The sequence below is a fragment of the Schistocerca serialis genome, chromosome 3 (assembly GCF_023864345.2).
Source record: "Schistocerca serialis cubense isolate TAMUIC-IGC-003099 chromosome 3, iqSchSeri2.2, whole genome shotgun sequence".
In the NCBI taxonomy this organism is placed as follows: Eukaryota; Metazoa; Arthropoda; class Insecta; order Orthoptera; family Acrididae; genus Schistocerca; species Schistocerca serialis.
In genome coordinates, this window is record NC_064640.1 from 623,000,666 (window position 1) to 623,020,950 (window position 20,285).

Consider the following 20,285-nt stretch of genomic DNA (forward strand, 5'->3'; position numbering starts at 1 on the left):
ACTGTCACAGCGTGTATTTTAAGCAAACCTGATTTGCGTCTTCATAGTGGCGCTACCAGCGCTTTTCTTATGCGACTGGCGCGAAGTCTGAATAATAGTCATCTTTCAGATGATACGACTACCAACTTTCGTTTATGTCGCATAACTTCTTGGTGTTTTCATTTTTTCCCCTCAGTGTATTTATTCTTCTTCTTTTATAAGTACCTGAAGGCCATCAGAATCAATCTAATAGATCACCTCTTCATTTTTTGCGATAAATAATTGAAGAGTAAAGATACGTATTGGAATGCTGTTAGCCTCCAGTACAAGCCTAGGACTACTGATCAAACATATGTGATAACAATTCGTTAATATGAACTACACTTTTCGATTTTCTACCCAGCTTGGTTACCACTTTGTTAGTAATACAGTTGGCTAGGAGAATAGCAGATATTCATCTTGTAACAATCGACTTCCAGACATGAAATCAGGTAACATTTGTGTAAATTAAAATGCCTAGGAACAACTCCCTGTGAAGAAGCAAATCAGCTTCCCCCTTACTCCAGCTCGCGCATCAGCATCAGATTTTATCGCACTACGCGCGTATGTAGCGCATTACAAAATGTTGTTTTGAGAGCCATTTCATCGGCAAGTTTTGCAGTTGTCTCAACAAGATAGCTCTAACCATTAAATGGAATTGAAGGATTTGCAAGGTGTGTGTGTGTGTGGGGGGGGGGGGGGGGGGGGGAAGGAGGCGGGGGTGTCTAATTCCCATCCGACCATCTAGATTTAAGTTTTCCAAAGTTTCGCTACAATTGTTCTTTTTCTTGTGCTTTTGCCCCGAATCTACATATGGTCGGGATGGTTAGTAATGAATTTGGTATGGCTAGTTTAAGGAATGGCCACATTCCCTTCTTGTCGCCATCCCATTACCCCAACTTGTGCTGTAATTCATGTGAAAGTGAGCGAAAGTTTTCTGAATGTTTGGGAATCGTATAACTGATGTGCCACCCAGGGAGTCATGAAGTGGGATGTGGAAAACTGCCTAAAAACGACATCCAGGCAGGCCGGCACATCGACCCTTATCATTTAACACCGACCGGATTAGATCCTAGGACCGCATACCGCCCCGACCCGGAAAAAGTTGCTTTAACACGTGTGGCTATCCAGGCGGGTCTCGAAGTTTTCTTCCAAAGATTTAGGATTGTGTCAACACGCTTCCTTGCAAAAAGATATAGTCAGTTTCCTTCCTGTCCATTTCCAGTCCAAGTTTGTGCTCTTTTCCTCATGACTTTGTCCCTAATTATGTTAAAAAGTAACTTTTCTCCCTTCCTAAATTAGCCTGGCTTACTTTTTTTCGCTCTTTGATGTTGAATGAAAATACTTCTGATTTATGTTGCGTGGTCGTATTGCGTTACCAACTATGTTTCGTACGCAAATAGTAATGTGGTAGCCCGGTGTCAAACGTTGCGTTACCATAAAATATTACCAGCGATTCATTTGCCTCGTTCTTATTACATCCCTTCGTTTTTCAACAATGGCCCTTCCTTTTTTCTTATAGAAATGGTCATTACAGTGTTATGTATTCACTTTAATCGGGTGTAATTGCTATTATGTAAGGGTGATATTTACGCCACACTGAACACTTGCTTAGCTGAATGCTAACAGGTTAGCCACTTAAGAGTTACCTGTACGTTTAGTAAGTCGATTGGTACTAAATATAAAACGACAGTGGATGACATACATTTAGAGAACTAGGTAGCCTGTAACGCATAGGTAAAGTTTTGTGAATGCGTGGTGTCTGTTCTTTCGGACATGTCCGAACATGAAACTACCACCTTCAGTGCAGATGCACAATTACGTCCGGCTTCTAGCAGGAATCCCAAAATAGCGAGCATGGAGGACGTGGACGAGGAATGCGTATAAGTGGCGCTAGGTGGAAATGTGGGTTGGCCGGTAAGCTTACTTAGGTAGTCGGCGCAATTACAATAAATACAGTATCCGGGTGGCGCACTGGTTAAGGAAACTGCCTAATTAGCAGGAGAACAGGGGTTCCAATCCCGGTCAGACACACATTTTCATTCGTTGTCGCTGAATCCGCAGGAAGTCCCGAAGTAACTGATATCAACAGTTTCTTCCCTTTTCTCTTGTTTCCCTCCTCTCCACAATCAATTTACATAACATGCTTATGTAAAGGTATACAAAGTCTCGACATTTGTTGTCAATGAATTATTGCATTTTAGAGGCGGAATCTGCTTATAAGCGTCCAGTGACAAGCCTATCAGAAAAGTATATAATTTTGTGGACGCATTATATTTGATGAAGTCTCTGAGGAAAAGTAATCAGTAGTATAATTAGTCATCATAAAACATACATATTTGGATTAAAGTTGATCTAGCACAAAAGACGCAGTGAACAAGACTGTGTCGCCTTCATTTATTTTCTGACGATAATAATCACAAAAAAATTTCAAAATGTGGTTAACGAATTCTGACAGCCAGTGGACGTCATCAGAATGTCTATAAGTGTCTGATGATGATCAGTGGAAGGTCAAAGAACTGCACTTTGAAATGTTTTTATCGTTGTCGTTGCAAGAAAATAAAAGAAGATATTTAGTCAATCATTTAATCTTCGTTGAGAACATGTAGATTTGTTCCGGCTGCATTGTCTTATTTGGAAAACTGCTGGTGAGGACGATCTGATTATGTCTTCTCTACGGGAAGCTGTCCTAAACTGTAGTTACTTCGATCTAATAATTTTAATCTGAATATGAACAACCGATGCTACCACTGGGTTCACTCACATAAACAAGACGTGGGAGAGCTGGGCCTCTCCGGGATTTGAAAATATTTCTAGTTTCTCGAGTGAAGACACACATCATCTCATCTGCAGCGGGAGCCTCTGGTCACCAGATGATGATAATCGCGCGCTGGATATACCTTAACTTCACACAGTAACAAACAAGACTGAGTAAACTTAAAAACTCATACCTGCTGGTGTATTATTAGTATGTCACGCACTTCGTTGCTGTCGTAAGCAAGTGACGGATTTCTGGACTCCTTACCTGAAACAGATGGGAAATAATAAGTAAATAATATAAAAGGCTGAGATGTTAATAAACAATCTGCATATTGTGTACATGATACATTGATAATATCGGACAGCGTGTGTCCGTCGCCAAAGTGACGGAAATATATGGATGTGTCGGCACTTCCAACAACTTCGTTGCCAAGAAATGTGATCGTACTGAATTAACAACATTCACATGTAACTTTCAAGTGTGCTGTTCTTTGCTCTCATGGAACAGAAGTGTTCTGGTTTTTACAGATAGCAGTTACAAGTGATGAATAATGATTATGATACGATAATCGGTATCACACTGCAGATGTGCTGCTACTTCCTCGAAACTGGCGAACCAACGAATGCTGGGACCTGCTGCACTCTGATGTATGCAGCCCAATAAGGATTAGGAATTCAGCGCTTTACATTATTGAAGGGGAATGAAACTGCAGTGCTACACGATTACATCAAGCAACATGCGACAAGAACAACAACGAAAAATGTTGCAGGGATTCGTGGCCGTTGTCACTGCATGTAAAATCTTCTACGTTATTGTGCCACCTAATATTCCCCTTCAAACAACTTCTTCAATTGTGGAATTTGCACAACGTCATCCGGCGGCAAACCCGTGAAGACTATTTACAACTCATCCGCCGGGAAAGCTTGAAGAGTCACAACTTCTTCAATATTCGATCATTCGAGACCTCTACTGGAAATTCCTCAGGAGTCTTCTGGTATGTCCGGTCGGCTGAAGGAGTGTTAAGAGCAATTTGCATTCAACAAAATCAACATACCGGGTAGTTGTAATTAAAGTACAGACACTCACGGAGGTCCAGTGTGGGCTGTAATTATCGTGCTGCACTTGGTAGATATGCTAATGCGTTAGTGTGGAACCGATTTGTGCTCGAAAAACATTAGTTCCAATTTTGGCCACCAGGTGCAAACCTAGCACTGTACAGGTTGTCATTGACGTCTCCGGTGCTCATACTGAACAAATTGTGTATGCGGCAGTTAACAATGATATCAACATTTTGCCTTTCTCGCTCATGCCTTCTGCCCACGTCGCGTTCCTAGTCCATTACATATGGAAACATTTCTGTTCGTCTTTCTGTCATTCACAGCGCCAGATTTGCACCTAGTGGCCAGAATTGGAACTAATTTTTCGCAACGTAAATCGGTTCTGCGTTAATACATTAGAATGTCTATCGCGTTTCGCCGCCATACGATAATTACAGCCCACACTGAACCTCTGTGAGTGGCTGCACTTGAACTGTAACCACCCGGTACATCTTTAAGGCTACTGGTGCTTGGTTCGGAACCTGTGGAGTAGCTATTTTGGCTGTTCTTCGACAAATAACTAACGAAAGGGTTTTTTATTTCTTCGCACGTTGGGTAGAAGAAAGTAAGTTAAAGCTACTGTCACACAGAGTTACATCATTTTCTCTTAAAATACAGAAAGTCACAAATGATGCTATTTAGGTCTTTGATCCTTACAATAATTTTTCGTGGGGCATTTAAAAGTAACTGTTAAATTTTTTGATACTTTGTTAGTATCTTATAATGCACCTTTTATTTAGACAGTCCAGTCAAAGTCTGAGGAAGATGTAGACATCGCTTGATGTACTTCGCTTTCTAGCGCTCTTCTGTCCGCTAATACCATCTCTAAATCAATGGAGGATGTCTACGAGTATTTGTAGGCTAAGAAATATAATGTTAGGAGCAGACCGTGAACTTAATCGGGTACATAGTGACTTCAGACTTTTGCAGAACTCTTTCTAAGTTGTGGTGGAACAGTCCAGTCCGCTCTGATCTATAATACAAGACGTCGACGGTGTACAAGTCAGACAACGAAATTATTCCACTATGTAAGGTGACGTAACTTGTAGTAGAGCACGTTAGACGCTCTCGGTATTGACAAATTTCTGCCCTTCTTGTTTAATGTACTTGCTGTTTAACGTACCTGCTCTCTCAAAGAACGACGTGATCTTCGTCAAAACTGTCGTCAAGACGGCATTCCATTTATTAGAACCTCGCTTGCTCTTGAGAACGTAATTTTTCATGAGGGGAAGGACACTGATAGAACTGAAACTGTGATCACAGATCGCGAGTCCTTGATGAATAGCAGCAAAGAAGGATCGGTATAGTACTCTCTCTTTAATATTATGAAGGTAGCAGGAGTTAAATACAGGGATCGGAAGTTTACCTTCAACTTTAATAGAAACCAGACGGCAATGAAAAGACTTAAAGTGCGCGAAAAGGAAGTTCCAGTTGAGAAGGGAGTCAGACAGATTTGTAGCTTCTCTCCAATGCTATTAAATCTGTACACTGCCGAATCAATAAAGTAAACCAAAGATAAATTTCGAAAGAGAATTAAAGTTCACGCATAAGAAATAAAAACGTTGCGGTTTGCCGATGGTATTGCATGTCTGACGGCAAAAGTCTTGGGAGTGCATTTGAACGGAATGAGTGGTGCCTTGAAAAGAGGTTATAAGATGAATATTGGCGAAAGTAAAACAAGAAATATGGAATGTATTCCAAATACGTCAGGCTATACCAACAGAATTAAATTAGGGAATGAGGCACAAAAAGTGGTAGATGGATATAGCTATTTGAGCAGCAAAATAACTGATGGGGTCCATAATAGAAAGGATATAACCTGCAGACTGGCAACAGCAATGAAAATTTTATGAAAGAAAGATTTTTTAACATCAAATACAAATTAAAATGTCAGGAAATCTTTTCTGAAGACATTTGTACGGACTGAAGCCTTGTACGAAAGTGAAACATGGACGATAAGCGGTTCAGACAGGCAGAGAATAGAAGCTTTTGAAGTAAGGTGCTAAAAACAATGTTGAAAATTGGACATGCTTATCGAATAACTATTGCGGTTGTGTTGAATCGAACTGGCGAAGAAAGCTATTTATGCCATAACTCGACTAAATGATGGGATCTGTTGACAGGACACGTCCTGAGGCATCAAGGGATCATCAGTTTGGTAATAGAAGGAAGTATTGGGGCTAAAAATTGTGGAGGGACTAGTAAAAAAGGCTGGTTCAAATGGATGTTGGATGCAGAAGTTACGGACGAATGAAAATGCTTTCACAGGATAGACTATCGTCGAGAACTGCATCAAACTAGTCTTAGGACTGAAAACAACAACAGCAAGAGTGCTGTGCTGAGGGTTCGAGTTACGATCATATACACAGTGTTTTTCTGTCAGGGAGTTGTAGCACTAATTTTCTGTCATATTACAGTACTTGAGGATCACTTTTTATGAAGACGCAAAACGAATTCCTTTCATCAATCAGAACTTCTCAATATTCGTCCCGCTTTCGAAACTTTGGACATATCAGGACACACCTTCGCAGTATGTTTCTTTTTCCCTCTTCTGATAAATCTTACGCCAAAGCTCTGCAGTGTGTAATACTGACATCTTATCCTCTTTCTGAGCCAAATATCTTACTTATTATGGTGGAACGCGGACTCGATATTTCAAGCAAGCAGATGGCAAATTGCAGTACCAGCGTGGAAACCAAACGTCATCGTCATGGCCCTAATGTTAGCTAATTGAGTGTGTATAGTGTGTGTAATGCTATATTATGAAATAATGTGTGTACAGTATGTGTAGCGCGTTCAGTGGTCAGTACTGGTCAATGAACAATGTTTACATAATTAAATTACTTCCTTACGAGAATGTATAAACAAAACTGTATTGCACGTTAGGGGCGGTAGCTGAATGGTCAGCGTGATGGATTGTCAATGCTCTGGGCCCGGGTTCGATTCCCGGCTGGGTCGGGGAATTTTCCCCGCCCAGGGACTGGGTGTTGTGCTTTCCTCATCATCATCCTCATCGACTGCACGTCGCCGAAGTGGCGTCAAATTGAAAGATCGGCACCCGGCGAACGGTCTGTCGACGAGGGTCCTAGCCATACGAATAAAAAAATAAATGAATTGTACGTTAGGGGTAAACCGAAGGCTGTCACGCTATTGGCTACTGAATGCCGTTGTATTTGGGAGGATGAGGGCCTAATCTCCATACGACTATTCTGACTGATGTTTTCTGTGGTTTCTTCAAATTATTAGAGGAAAAAGGGTATGCGATGTTCTTTTAGTGGTCACACATTTGAATCATATTTACAAAGAACTGATTTGGTTGAGAAGGATGTCATAAGGCCGCTGTATCCTCTCCTGAGGCATACTGCCCCACAACTGTTATAACTTGTCAGTTGCATCACGGGTGTTGGCACTGGGACGGAATTGACACCCGAGCTGGTTCCACACATTTTATATCGGTGACTGATCTAGAGATCTTGCTGCCCACAAGAGTACCCCAACATCACGTAGACAGCTCATAGAGACACGTGAAATGTATGAACGAACAGTGTCCTGTTCAAAAATGACATCACGATGCTGTCGCATGAGAGGTAACACATTTCGAGGCAACAAGTACAACCGTTGTGCCGTAAGAGTTCCCTCAGTCTATTATCAGCTATGTCGTGAAGTCATACGCAGTAGGTATCATCACCATGATGCCAGAAATAAGCCGGCCGAAGTGGCCCTGCGGTTCTAGGCGCTGCAGTCTGGAACCGCGGGACAGCTACGGTCGCAGGTTCGAATCCTGCCTCGGGCATGGATGTGTGTGATGTCCTTAGGTTAGTTAGGTTTAACTAGTTCTAAGTTCTAGGGCACTAATGACCTCAGAAGTTGAGTCCCATAGTGCTCAGAGCCATTTGAACCATGCCAGAAATACGTCCACTGTGTCTCTCCAAAACATTGGATGAATGCAAGCTCTCCCTATGTTGTCATCGCCATACTTGTCGACGATAGTCATCCGGAGCGATACAGAACAGCAATTCATAGCTGAACACAATGCAATCATTCGTCATCAGTCCATGCTTCCCGTTCACAACACCTCTCCAAACACAGCAGTTTGTGTTGTGGTGTTAACGGCAGCCTACACGTGAGACGGAAATTCCTTAGCTAGGCTGTTGTTGGTCTCCGAGCACTGGTGCTGGATGGCACAGAATGTTTTAGGGAGTCCATTACTTGTTTCCGGACGGCAGGTGCAAATGTGAAGGGGCTACGATGTTTGGTGCACAAAAAGGCGATCCCCCCTTGTGGTGGTCAGACGTGGTCGACCGGAATCTAGTCGACGTGTATGCGTGCCCTGGCGCTCTCACGCACTCCAACACTGGGCCATTGTTACATCAGAATGGCTCATAAATCTGGATGTTGTACAATTTGACCAGCCAGCCAAGTTGAGCCCCTCAATAAGGTCTGCCAAGCTGATAACGCTGTCTCACACGAGTACGAGTACGCGGCACCTCCGTCTCCGTCTCAGCGATCACTCAACATCTGACGTTCCCATCCCTTCTGTGGTAACAACACTAAACACCAACAACAGTAATGCAGGCTGGGGGCCGTTCTGCCTGTCACAGAGAATTGCGACTCTAACCATTTACATACCAGCAGATAGTGCATAAGTGTACGAAGTCACATCGACATCCGACCATGTCTTCTGGGCGCTTCACTTCTTTGTTAGGCAGTGTATAAGAGCACAAATGACTAGCACAAGTTTACCGTGTCAGTTTTTAGGCGTTTCACACATTTGTCAAATATCACCGCACTTGTCGCAATACGAAGGAAAAGAGGAAAGATTGGGGTTTAACGTACTATCGACGACGAGGTCATTAGAGATGGAGATTGTCTGGAAGTCCTCAACAACTTAGATTATTACAGGAATGTATAATGTTGTTTATGTAATCCCAGTTACGAGAAACTTATAGTTAAATAACAAAACATACGGAAGTTGTAATGCGGGCTGGTGTGGTGCTTTAATACTGTGGAGAGCAGAAGCGAGAAAACTTGCGGCCGGATAGTGCAGTTGGAAATGGACGTGGGGACGATGGCCTGATACATTATTCAGGCGGTGGCGCTCTCCGGCAGACATACCGCGCAATGCTTCACGGAGCGAGTGTCTTTCCCTTCTGCCCACTTTTACTCTGATTCTTTACGGCGAGGCTGGCAAACAGATTATCCGCAGGAAGAGTGCCGACTACTTCCTGCAGTGCTTTAACTGCCACGGCAAAACATCTTCCTTGGGTGGTTTTGTACTTCTCTTCAGATGTGTCAGATTTTTCTTCTGTTTGTGATATACGAGAGAAGAGTTTGCAACTTTGATGAATTATGTTGAGTGCTTGAATAATAGTAACAGCACTTGCAACTACATTCATTACTTCCATACGAATAAATCTAGGCCAAAAATGTTAATTATAAAAAATGTGTGTGAAATCTTATGGTACTTAATTGCAAAGGTCATCAGTCCCTAAGCTTACACACTACTTAACCTAAATTATCCTAAGGACAAACACAAACACCCATGCCCGAGGGAGGACTCGAACCTCCGCCGGGGATGTTAATAATAGAATAAAAAAAACTTGTAAATGAAACTATAGCACAGTAAGTCACTTTCTGATGTGTAGGGAAATCGCCAGATATTTTCACACTACGTTTCAAGATGTTGTAAGTAACTGTGTGGTGCTATCATTTAAAACGGTTCAAATGACTCAGAGCACTATGGCACTTAACATTTGAGGTCATCAGTACCATAGAACCTAGAACTACTTAAACCTAACTAACTTAAGGACATCACACACATCCATGCCCGAGGCAGGATTCGAGCCTGCGACATTAGCGGTCGCGTGGTTCCAGACTGAAGCGCCTAGAACCGCTCGGCCACATGGGCCGGCACTATCATTTACGACGTCATCTATTTATTTATAGCGAATGCTGCCATTGCGTACGACAATGTCTCTCCATTGTCGCGTCTGTTCATATACATGAGCATCATGTGGTGCAGAGATTCTATTTCTCTTCCATAACTTGATTTTGTTTTCTTTTTATTTATGGAGATTCCCCATTGTAGGATTTTTCCTGCTGCCACGTAATTCAGTAAGAGAAAAATGTGTGTGTGAATTCCTAAGGGACCAAACTGCTGATGTCATCGGTTCCTAGACTTACACACCACTTAAACTAACTTACGATAAGGACAACACACACACCCATGCCCGAGGGAGGAATCGAACCTCCGGCGGGGCCGCGCGAACGGTAAGAGAAGAGAGAGGCAGAGAAGAAGAGAAGATATATGCCTACTGGCCAGTCTCACTGTGAGCACAATCCAAATGTAATATCACATTATTTATAAAATATCACATTCTTTATAAAATCTAATATGAGAGAATCGTTTTAAAACTAGCTTCCTCGTATCGTGATCTTAACTAAGCACATGGCAAATGGTATAGACAGAGCGTCAGTCAGTTCTTGGTTCAATAGTTACGCGTGTACCATCGGTAGCTACGCTCGACTCTGCCATTTATGCTACCAGCAATACAATACGGTGTGATGTATTACCTATCAAGTAGGCGCAACGAATAGCTCTGATGATGTTTGGTCTGTGGGGCGCTCAACCGCTCGGTCATCAGCGCCTGTACAAAGTCCCAATTTTTACGCAGTCCAATTTTTCACGCAATCCTATCGAACCACTGTCACGAATGATGATGATGATGAAATGATGAGGACAACAAAAACCCTAGTCCCCTTCAGAGAAAATCCCCAACCCGGCCGAGGATCGAACCAGGGACCCCGTGATCCAGAAGCAGCAACGCTAGCAACTGTTTTTTTTTAACCTCGTTTGGTTCGTTTTCGTTCGTTGCATCAGCTCGGAGCGGACGTCGTAAGTTCGTCGTTGATCGTTGATCGGTTAACTCAGTTTTTTTATTACAGAGGGCAGCTAAACCTCTGACCGAACACGCTGAGCTACCGTGCCGGCGTACTAGACCACCAGCTGCGGACACAGACAAACCCCTCTGAATGCAATTTTGTGTGACACTTCAACGAGAGAGCTTTCTGAACCAATGAGATCACATAATTTGTGATTAATTTAGTGTAAAATTATTCAATATGATTACTCGTTATTTTAAAAATAGTAGGTCAATATAGTGAAATAGTAGCCTTAGGAATTTGAATACAGCCGCCGCCCCCCCTCCCCCAATCCCCCTAGGGCGAAACACAGGAAAAGCGACGCCGACAGATGAAGGAAAGCGCGAATACGCTCGCCGCCCTACAGCGAGAAACATAATTCTCAGCTTCAGAATGAACGTGTTAATCCATAATGTGGACTTAACCCTACTGAAAGCTTTACTTTCTTGTGAATAGTCGGAATACAGTTCATGTTATGTAATTTTCTATCCTGTTCGGTGCATGTAGCAAGCGTGTAGCTTTTATCGTATATTATTGTAAAAGCAAAAAGCAAAATGTTCTTGGTCCGCAAGATGCCAGATGCAGTATTCCATTTTTAAATACGAGGCCTGTTCAGAAAGTAAGCTCCGATTGATTGCCAAATTGAAACCACAGTGAACATCAGAAATGTTTTACTTGTAACAATTAGCTACACCTTTCAGCTACTTCTCTACGTAGTCGCCGTTCTGACTTAGACTTTTGTCATAGCGTTGTACCAACTTTTCAATAGCCTCATCATAGAAGGCAGCCGCCAGTGCTTTCCGCCAATTCTCCACGCTGGCCTACACCTCGTTGTCTGTGTCAAAATGTTGTCTTCAAAGACAGCGGTTCATGTGACCAGAGATGAAACTCAGGGGGAGACAACTGCGGACTGTATTGTGCGTAATCTAACATTTCCATTTGAAACGATGCATGAGCATCTTCATTGCCCCTGCAGAATGCGGCTGAGAATTGTCGTGAAGACGAAACAGCACGACAGTTATGTAATGTTAGCTGCATAGCTTCAGGCGAAATTTCTCACCAGGCCCTCGTACTTGGCGGCAGACAATATTTTCTAGACATCTTTACGCACTCACTGCGAGCTCAGAAATGAGAAGAGCGACGTGATGCTAACTGGGGTTATACTAGAGACACTACCCAACACATCTGTGCAAAGCTTTATCGGATTTTCATAGTCGTTTCCATTTCGCGACCGATCGGAGCTTACTTTCTGAACGCCCCTCGTACATAATAACGTGTTTCAAAAGTTTGACGTCTTCTCTGCGTGCTTTGCGATGTCCCTCAATCCACATAAATTAAACGTCATGTTACAATACTGTCTGCAAGGAGCGAATGACATTGTAAATGGCAAATCCATTATTCATTTCCGTAATTTACGACAATGTTTGGCTCTGTTTCTGAGTTGTTAGCGTATCAGACGGCCATACTGGGGAGCGAGAGAGCCAGGGTCTTTTCCTCGGTGGGCGCACTGGAACGGAAAGTTCTCAGCATTGTCAACTGATGTAAGTAACAGCACCAAGGCTGGAAACCAATGTTAGGAGAGCGATGTGTTGCTCAAGAGCCCCTCCATACCGCATCCGGTGACGCCGTTGGCTGAATATGGCACTGCGTGAGCAGCGAGTGGTCTTCACGGCCTCAACAAGGAGTTAAATCAAGAACAATACATTTTGGTTTACACGTGTCCAGGGGCTGCTAATCTCACAGAGTACCACACCATTATGCGCACACTGCATCTGAAGAGCTTCCAAGTACGTATGTCTCCACTTGTCCAGTATGTCACATCGTCTTTTTTATGAAATGGAAAATAAGAGCGACCGCCTTCTTATATCGCAAAAAGAAGGGAAGGTTAGAGTTTAATCCGCCATCGACGACGAAGCCATTACTTACAGAGCGCAAACTAGAATTGGAGGAGCAGGATGAGGAAGGAAACAGACCTTATCAGTTACGAAGGAACCGTGCTGATATTCAGTTTTAGCGTGTTAGGGACACATTCCGTTAACCTTGATCTGAATGGGAGGATGGGGTGTCAACTCAACAATGCCACACGCTCATTTCATTTTCCTCCCAAACGCGTGTCTATTGTCATAGCCATGGTGATACATAGCGGTGAGGCGATTGGATTTTTTGCCGATAGTTTGAATTTCCTCGGTGCAGTGTATGATCCTCCTCTAACTCATGCTACCGCCACAAAAGAAAAAAAATACACACAGGACAACCAACAGAGTTGTCACGAAGGGCCCCTTCGCAGGACATTATCACAAGCTTCGCAGGACGATATGGCGAATACAGACGATTGTTTGTTTAGAAGTATATACTTTTTATACATGTTTTTAAAGGTGACGTTACTGAGCGAGACTTGCCTCTTGAAGGAAGTGCGTGGGACTCTTTCGCGAAATGGCTTGCGCGCCCTTTCATTTACAAAGGAAAACTGTTGTGCGAAAACAGTACAAAAAGCGTGAGCTGTCAATTTGGGCGAGACTACAACGTCAGTCAGCATTCTCTGCTGTGATTCCTGCTGCTGCATCTGCATTTGCCCTCATGATGAGAAATCCACCTCAAACTTCAGCCTAACATTCCGAGACAGGAGCCAACAGACAATACGTACTCACACGCAAGTTTATATATCTGTTTAAAATGTTAGAATACAATGTCGGGAATTATATCAGCAGTTTGTGATGCAGTGTTTGACACATTTCAGGAGTATGTAAAGGTAAGAACTGTTACAGATTTTTTAACTGTATTTCACAACATGGTCTTCCGTCACACACGGAAATGATATATAAATGACAAAATTTAATCAAAGAGATAAATGACAAAATTTAATCAAAGAAATATTATGACTTATAGAAACAAAAATATGCAAAAATATTATAAAATATTTCTTTAGAATAATTAAAGAGAGCAAAAATAACTGGTGAAAGTCACAGATTACAACTTCGAATAAATGTTCCCATCTTGTAAGGCAGTAAAAGAGGATGATACACTAGCCCACTGTCTATGTTGTGTGCCTTATGATCACCTTGTACAGACTGAACTAGAGGCTCAGATGAGTACAGAAAGACTGAGTCAGGCAGTACAGTATTTATCGGCCCAGAGGACGTTGCTGACACATAACCTTCAAGGTAAGAGGTCACAGATGATAAGTTCACTATGGGTATAGATTACTGCCATATAACGTGGTAATGTATAACATCCGTCCCATACGTGATTAAATAAAACGTTCGCTTTGGCTCCTTTGAAATGCACAGGAGGCTGAGGATTATACGTCCTTAGCTCATTGGTCAAGCTCCACGTGTATGTTAAGTATGAATATGTATACATATACAATATACAAGTTGCATATTTGATCCAGAGATTCTACTTTTATTCTTCCTCGTTCTTTCCCTTTTGTATGATGATTTTTCATATTTTATTTTAGAGTTGAGACTGGTTTCTGAATGATGACGGTCATTTCCGTTCGGGCATCTACTGATGATGCCCGATTGTATTGGTATTTTTCTTTAGTATGCCACAAAAGTGAATAGTTTAGTACAGTTCCATGGGTGATTTCTTTCCTCCTGGTTTATTTCGTCATAGATAAGTAACGATATTTGCTGAGAGAAGCATGGCTCTTCCATGCGCACCCAAAAACCGTCTGGGGTCTGGCTCTCCACGAAACAGACTCAAGCAGCACGTTTCGGACTGAGGACCACTTTTACACTCTGTGAGACTGTCCGCTCAAACTGTTGCGCAAGGCTGTTACGCATAATGTTAACGCAAGAGTGCAACCCGAGTCGCCCTGAAAGTATGAGCACCCACATGTTATTGATGTTAAATCCAGCAACAATGATTTCACCTGTATATTCAGGTTTGAATGGTCAGTATTCATCTCCTATGAGCACCTTACCATCAGATTATGTGTACCACATTTGCATATCTCTTGTAAACAGTATGGCTTATTGAAGGCAGCAAACTCAAGCTCCAACATTATTAAGCATCATCACATTTCAGTGTCGATGCACAAACACAGCTAACTGTCGACTTTGTGTATCATTTGCCTGATCTAACAGCACTTACCATTAACGTCACGGCAAGGGTGTAGCTGACATACCCCGTCGGATAGCCGCGCACATTAACTTTCCGCTTCTGGTATTCGCGGAGACGAGCCTGCCCCGCGTCGAATTCACCTCCCTCCGGCGAGGTTTGCTGAGCCAGCCAACCTAGATTGGTTTTTAGGCGGTTTGTCACATACACTTAGGCAAATATCGTGCTGGTAACTACGTCCCGCCTCTGATACCCACTAAGCAAACAATTAGAAAACGTTTTCACATTTGAACTGGGATTTGCACTAGACGCAGGCAGGTGTGGTACTTATGTTCCGTCCCAGGGGGAGTCGTGGCATCTTAAAGGGCATCCTGCCACCAGTTGTCACTAAAATTGCTTCAACTCAAATAACAAAATCGAGCCCGTAAATAAACAGGAAAAGGAAAAGTAGAAAATGAAGAGTGTGGTGTACATTTTCGCAGTTGTTAGCATAGCTAAGCCGATCACTAGAATAAATTATGTGTTTTACAACATGAAAATAACCATGAGCTTCTTGAGAACAGGGTGGTTACTTCTGCGAAGATATAAAAAATGCGATACGGCTCAGACTGAATAGCTGATGTCAGTTTATTAGAACATGTTATATATATATATATATATATATATATATATATATATATATATATATATATATATATATATATACTTTCTTTTAAAATTTGTGGTAAGATCCTATGGGACCAAACTGCTGAGGTCATCGGTCCCTCAGCTTACACACTACTTAATGTAACTTAAATTAACTTACGCTAAGGACAACACATACACCCATGCCCGAGGGAGGACTTGAACTTCCGACGGGGAGAGCGGCGCAGTCCGTGACAAGGCGCCTTTGACCGCGCGGCTACTCCGCGCTGATACAGTGTTGCGGTTATAATTGAACTTCCCCTATTTAATACATCATAACACGGAAACTAATTACCGTACGAGTACCAAACGAGGTAGCATTAATTTCGAGAGTATGGGGTGGATGATTTCCATGCGTCACAGCGCCACCGTCCAGTTCCAACTACGGCCTCGAGGCGCCGTGATCAGTCATCGTGATTCATAGTCTTGCACACCCGACCTGTTGACTTGTCAACGTGAGCTTGGACAAAAGGAGCAGGGTATTATTGGTGAAGCTCTATTACCAAAACAACAATAATACTGCAGTTGCACTTCGAGGCAATCGCCTGCTGAAAGGATTACGGAAGGGTCCACTTTCTCCATCTGCTTTGCGGAGGATGATGAAGTTCGAATCAACTGGAGAACTGGCCGTCGCTCCGGGAAGAGGCCGACGACCGGTTGCTCCAGAGGAGGGTGATGAAATCGTTGTTGCTATGGCAAATAACGCTGTGCAATTCCCGATCGTCAGGCCGTGCGCGTGCTGTGTGACGACAGTTGAACATCCCGTGGTCCACTGCACGGAAGGTACTTCGAACAGTTCTCAGATGGTATCCGTACTATCCATATCGTACAGCAGCGTGCTCCACAGGATGCACAACGACATGTTGACTTCGCTCTCCACTTTCTTGCAAGGATTGAAGTTCACTAGGGCTGGCCCTGGACCATTCTCTGGGCAGACGAAGCTCATTTTTCTCTGACGGGTGAAGTGAACACTCAGAATGTCCGAGGGTGGGGAACTTCAACTCCAGTGACAGTGCATGAAGTTCCTCTGTATGGTGAACGTGTCACTGTACGGTGAGGCTTCACGGCTACGTTCATAATTGGCTCATTATTTTTTTGAACAGTTTGGCACTCACTGACCAAAGACGTGCAGTGTGACTGGTCAGCGTTACTGCGATACGCTTCGCCAGAATTCCATACCCGCCCTACAGGAGAGAGACACATTGAACTCAACAGTTTTCATGCAAGATGAGGCCCGGCCGCACATCAGTCGTGAGGTTCACCTGCTTCTCCGAAACATATTTGGAAACGAACGAATTATCAGTCGATCGTTTCCAGATGCTTGGCCGGAAAGATCACCTGATCTCACTACCTGTGATTTCTTGTTATGGAGCTATCTGAAGGACAGGGTTTACCCGGGGAACATTCTCACATGTGCTGATCTGATGCGCAGCATACCAACAGGGGTAGCCAGCCTACTACGGACATGCTTCGTTACGCTGTGCAGAATGCAATACTGCACTTTCAGATTCTTCTGGACACTAATGGCCGCCATATCGAGCCCCTTTTGTAGCAGTAACGGTACCGGTATGTAATGGTATGATGTACCGTAGCAGCACATTAAAAGTGTTTTAATTGAATTTATTCTGCATTATTTCTTTGCCCCATATCCTTGACATTAATGCTACCAAGTTTCATCGTCATACAATAATTAGTTTCCTTGTTATAACGTGTTAAATACGGAATGTTTAATTATAACACTAGGTATATATATTCTCAGAATATTACAGACGTTCCATGTATGCAATACAACCGACAGGTTCAAAAAAAATTATTCCTTGAGAAAAAACATTTATCGACTTGGTCCATAAACGTTACGTACTGTTGGTTAGAAATTAGAAAGGAGGGGTCTATAAGCAATTTATTGGGTTACATGTTTACTAAACAAACTGTATAGATTGTTAAATTGGGCATGGCTAGAGTTTTGAAATTACCGAAGGCTACCATAGACTATCATAAGTAAGTGAAGAGTACGGTAGTTTTCATAGTAACCTTGGTCAGTTGAGTATATGACCGTGTTACTTGTTCGTAAGGTGTGTTGTATACCTATGGGTATTACCTCACTTCTATGGCTTTGTTTGCGCATGTGAGCAGTGTCTTACTAAATTCCCATAAAACTGGAAAGCGCTGAACCGTTTAAAAATCGTGTGAGCATATATGAAGGGCCACGTAATCTATGGGACATTTTTGTTCTATATAGTTATCAGCCTGTCTGCTACTTAAAAATAAACAGTATTTATAGCAAAATTGAAATTTTCAATGTTTGATTCTGGTTTTACTAGAAAATTGTTGATTTGTAACGTGAAACAGAGGTATGTAGTACTGAAAATTAAATTTTTTTGAACATACACTCCTGGAAATTGAAATAAGAACACCGTGAATTCATTGTCCCAGGAAGGGGAAACTTTATTGACACATTCCTGGGGTCAGATACATCACATGATCACACTGACAGAACCACAGGCACATAGACACAGGCAACAGAGCATGCACAATGTCGGCACTAGTACAGTGTATATCCACCTTTCGCAGCAATGCAGGCTGCTACTCTCCCATGGAGACGATCGTAGAGATGCTGGATGTAGTCCTGTGGAACGGCTTGCCATGCCATTTCCACCTGGCGCCTCAGCTGGACCAGCGTTCGTGCTGGACGTGCAGACCGCGTGAGACGACGCTTCATCCAGTCCCAAACATGCTCAATGGGGGACAGATCCGGAGATCTTGCTGGCCAGGGTAGTTGACGTACACCTTCTAGAGCACGTTGGGTGGAACGGGATACATGCGGACGTGCATTGTCCTGTTGGAACAGCAAGTTCCCTTGCCGGTCTAGGAATGGTAGAACGATGGGTTCGATGACGGTTTGGATGTACCGTGCACTATTCAGTGTCCCCTCGACGATCACCAGTGGTGTACGGCCAGTGTAGGAGATCGCTACCCACACCATGATGCCGGGTGTTGGCCCTGTGTGCCTCGGTCGTATGCAGTCCTGATTGTGGCGCTCACCTGCACGGCGCCAAACACGCATACGACCATCATTGGCGCCAAGGCAGAAGCGACACTCATCGCTGAAGACGACACGTCTCCATTCGTCCCTCCATTCACGCCTGTCGCGACACCACTGGAGGCGGGCTGCACAATGTTGGGGCGTGAGCGGAAGACGGCCTAACGGTGTGCGGGACCGTAGCCCAGCTTCATGGAGACGGTTGCGAATGGTCCTCGCCGATACCCCAGGAGCAACAGTGTCCCTAATTTGCTGGGAAGTGGCGGTGCGGTCCCCTACGGCACTGCGTAGGATCCTACGGTCTTGGCGTGCATCCGTGCGTCGCTGCGGTCCGGTCCCAGGTCGACGGGCACGTGCACCTTCCGCCGACCACTGGCGACAACATCGATGTACTGTGGAGACCTCACGCCCCACGTGTTGAGCAATTCGGCGGTACGTCCACCCGGCCTCCCGCATGCCCACTATACGCCCTCGCTCAAAGTCCGTCAACTGCACATACGGTTCACGTCCACGCTGTCGCGGCATGCTACCAGTGTTAAAGACTGCGATGGAGCTCCGTATGCCACGGCAAACTGGCTGACACTGACGGCGGCGGTGCACAAATGCTGCGCAGCTAGCGCCATTCGACGGCCAACACCGCGGTTCCTGGTGTGTCCGCTGTGGCGTGCGTGTGATCATTGCTTGTACAGCCCTCTCGCAGTGTCCGGAGCAAGTATGGTGGGTCTGACACACCGGTGTCAATGTGTTCTTTTTTCCATTTCCAGGAGTGTAGTTTCAATACTTCATCGAGTTTATATAAAACATGTTCCTATTATTCGTAAACAACTTTCGCAGTTATCAGTAAGAACAGGAAGCTCCGTCTCTTGAACATGATGAAGAACGTTCTACCGAGTGCAAAAAATGACAATAATTATACACGTTTTTTATGTCTGTGTATGTAAACTACATTACCATCGAAAGTAACAGCTTTGTTTACATAAAAGCGCAGAAATTACACGATAACACATAAAATGCAATTTATATTTTATAAGACTATAAAATACGCAGTGGACTAACATTGAATGATGTGCGATTCTAATTATGTACAAAACAACTACAAAGAGAAGTCGTCGGCTCGCAGTTTCTCTCTCATACTTTCATTTATCCTTCTTGATCTACCAGTGCTACCAATACTACCGGGCATTTATGTACTGTACCAAAACTACCGGACCGTGGTTTTTGTAGAGCGCAGCTTCAGACATTAACATAACTAAGGCAATGAGGTCACATTTCACAGAAAGAACACAGATAGAGCTCTTGGTTTTCAATTTATGACGGAGGCACGGGTGGGATACAGTGACTGAAATACTGCGCCGTTGAGCTTGTGCTGCTCTGTTACGAGGCATATAGGTACTCGCAGAGTGGCACAGAAGACAGCTCTCGCATTTCCATGCCAGCTCGCTAGGCTGTTCATTAGAACGTGAAGTAGCTTCTGGCACGGAGCGCGAGACTCATTACTGCAGCGGCCGCAGAGCACAGCCAAGACACGGCCGCACTCGCGCCGCCGACTCGGTGTCGCACCGAAACTCAATTTGGTACAGCTTGATGGCTGTGGCCCGGCCCGACACCTTCTGAAAAGTTCTTCAGACCTCACAGCTATTTTTGGTCAAACTTTCCGGTTTTCTTTGGGATAAGTTCCAGTGAAAATAACTGCTACCTAGCA

General features: G+C 43.7%; 1 protein-coding gene across 1 annotated transcript in view; it reads right to left on the minus strand.

The window, feature by feature from the left end:
* Window positions 1–2,963: 2,963 nt before the first annotated feature.
* The window catches only part of LOC126471056 (uncharacterized), a 642,710-nt gene continuing 625,388 nt past the window's right edge, over window positions 2,964–20,285 (minus strand). The window contains exon 4 of the mRNA XM_050099123.1: window positions 2,964–3,043. Coding sequence (XP_049955080.1) covers window positions 2,964–3,043 — 80 coding nt within the window. The remainder of the gene's footprint in view (window positions 3,044–20,285) is intronic.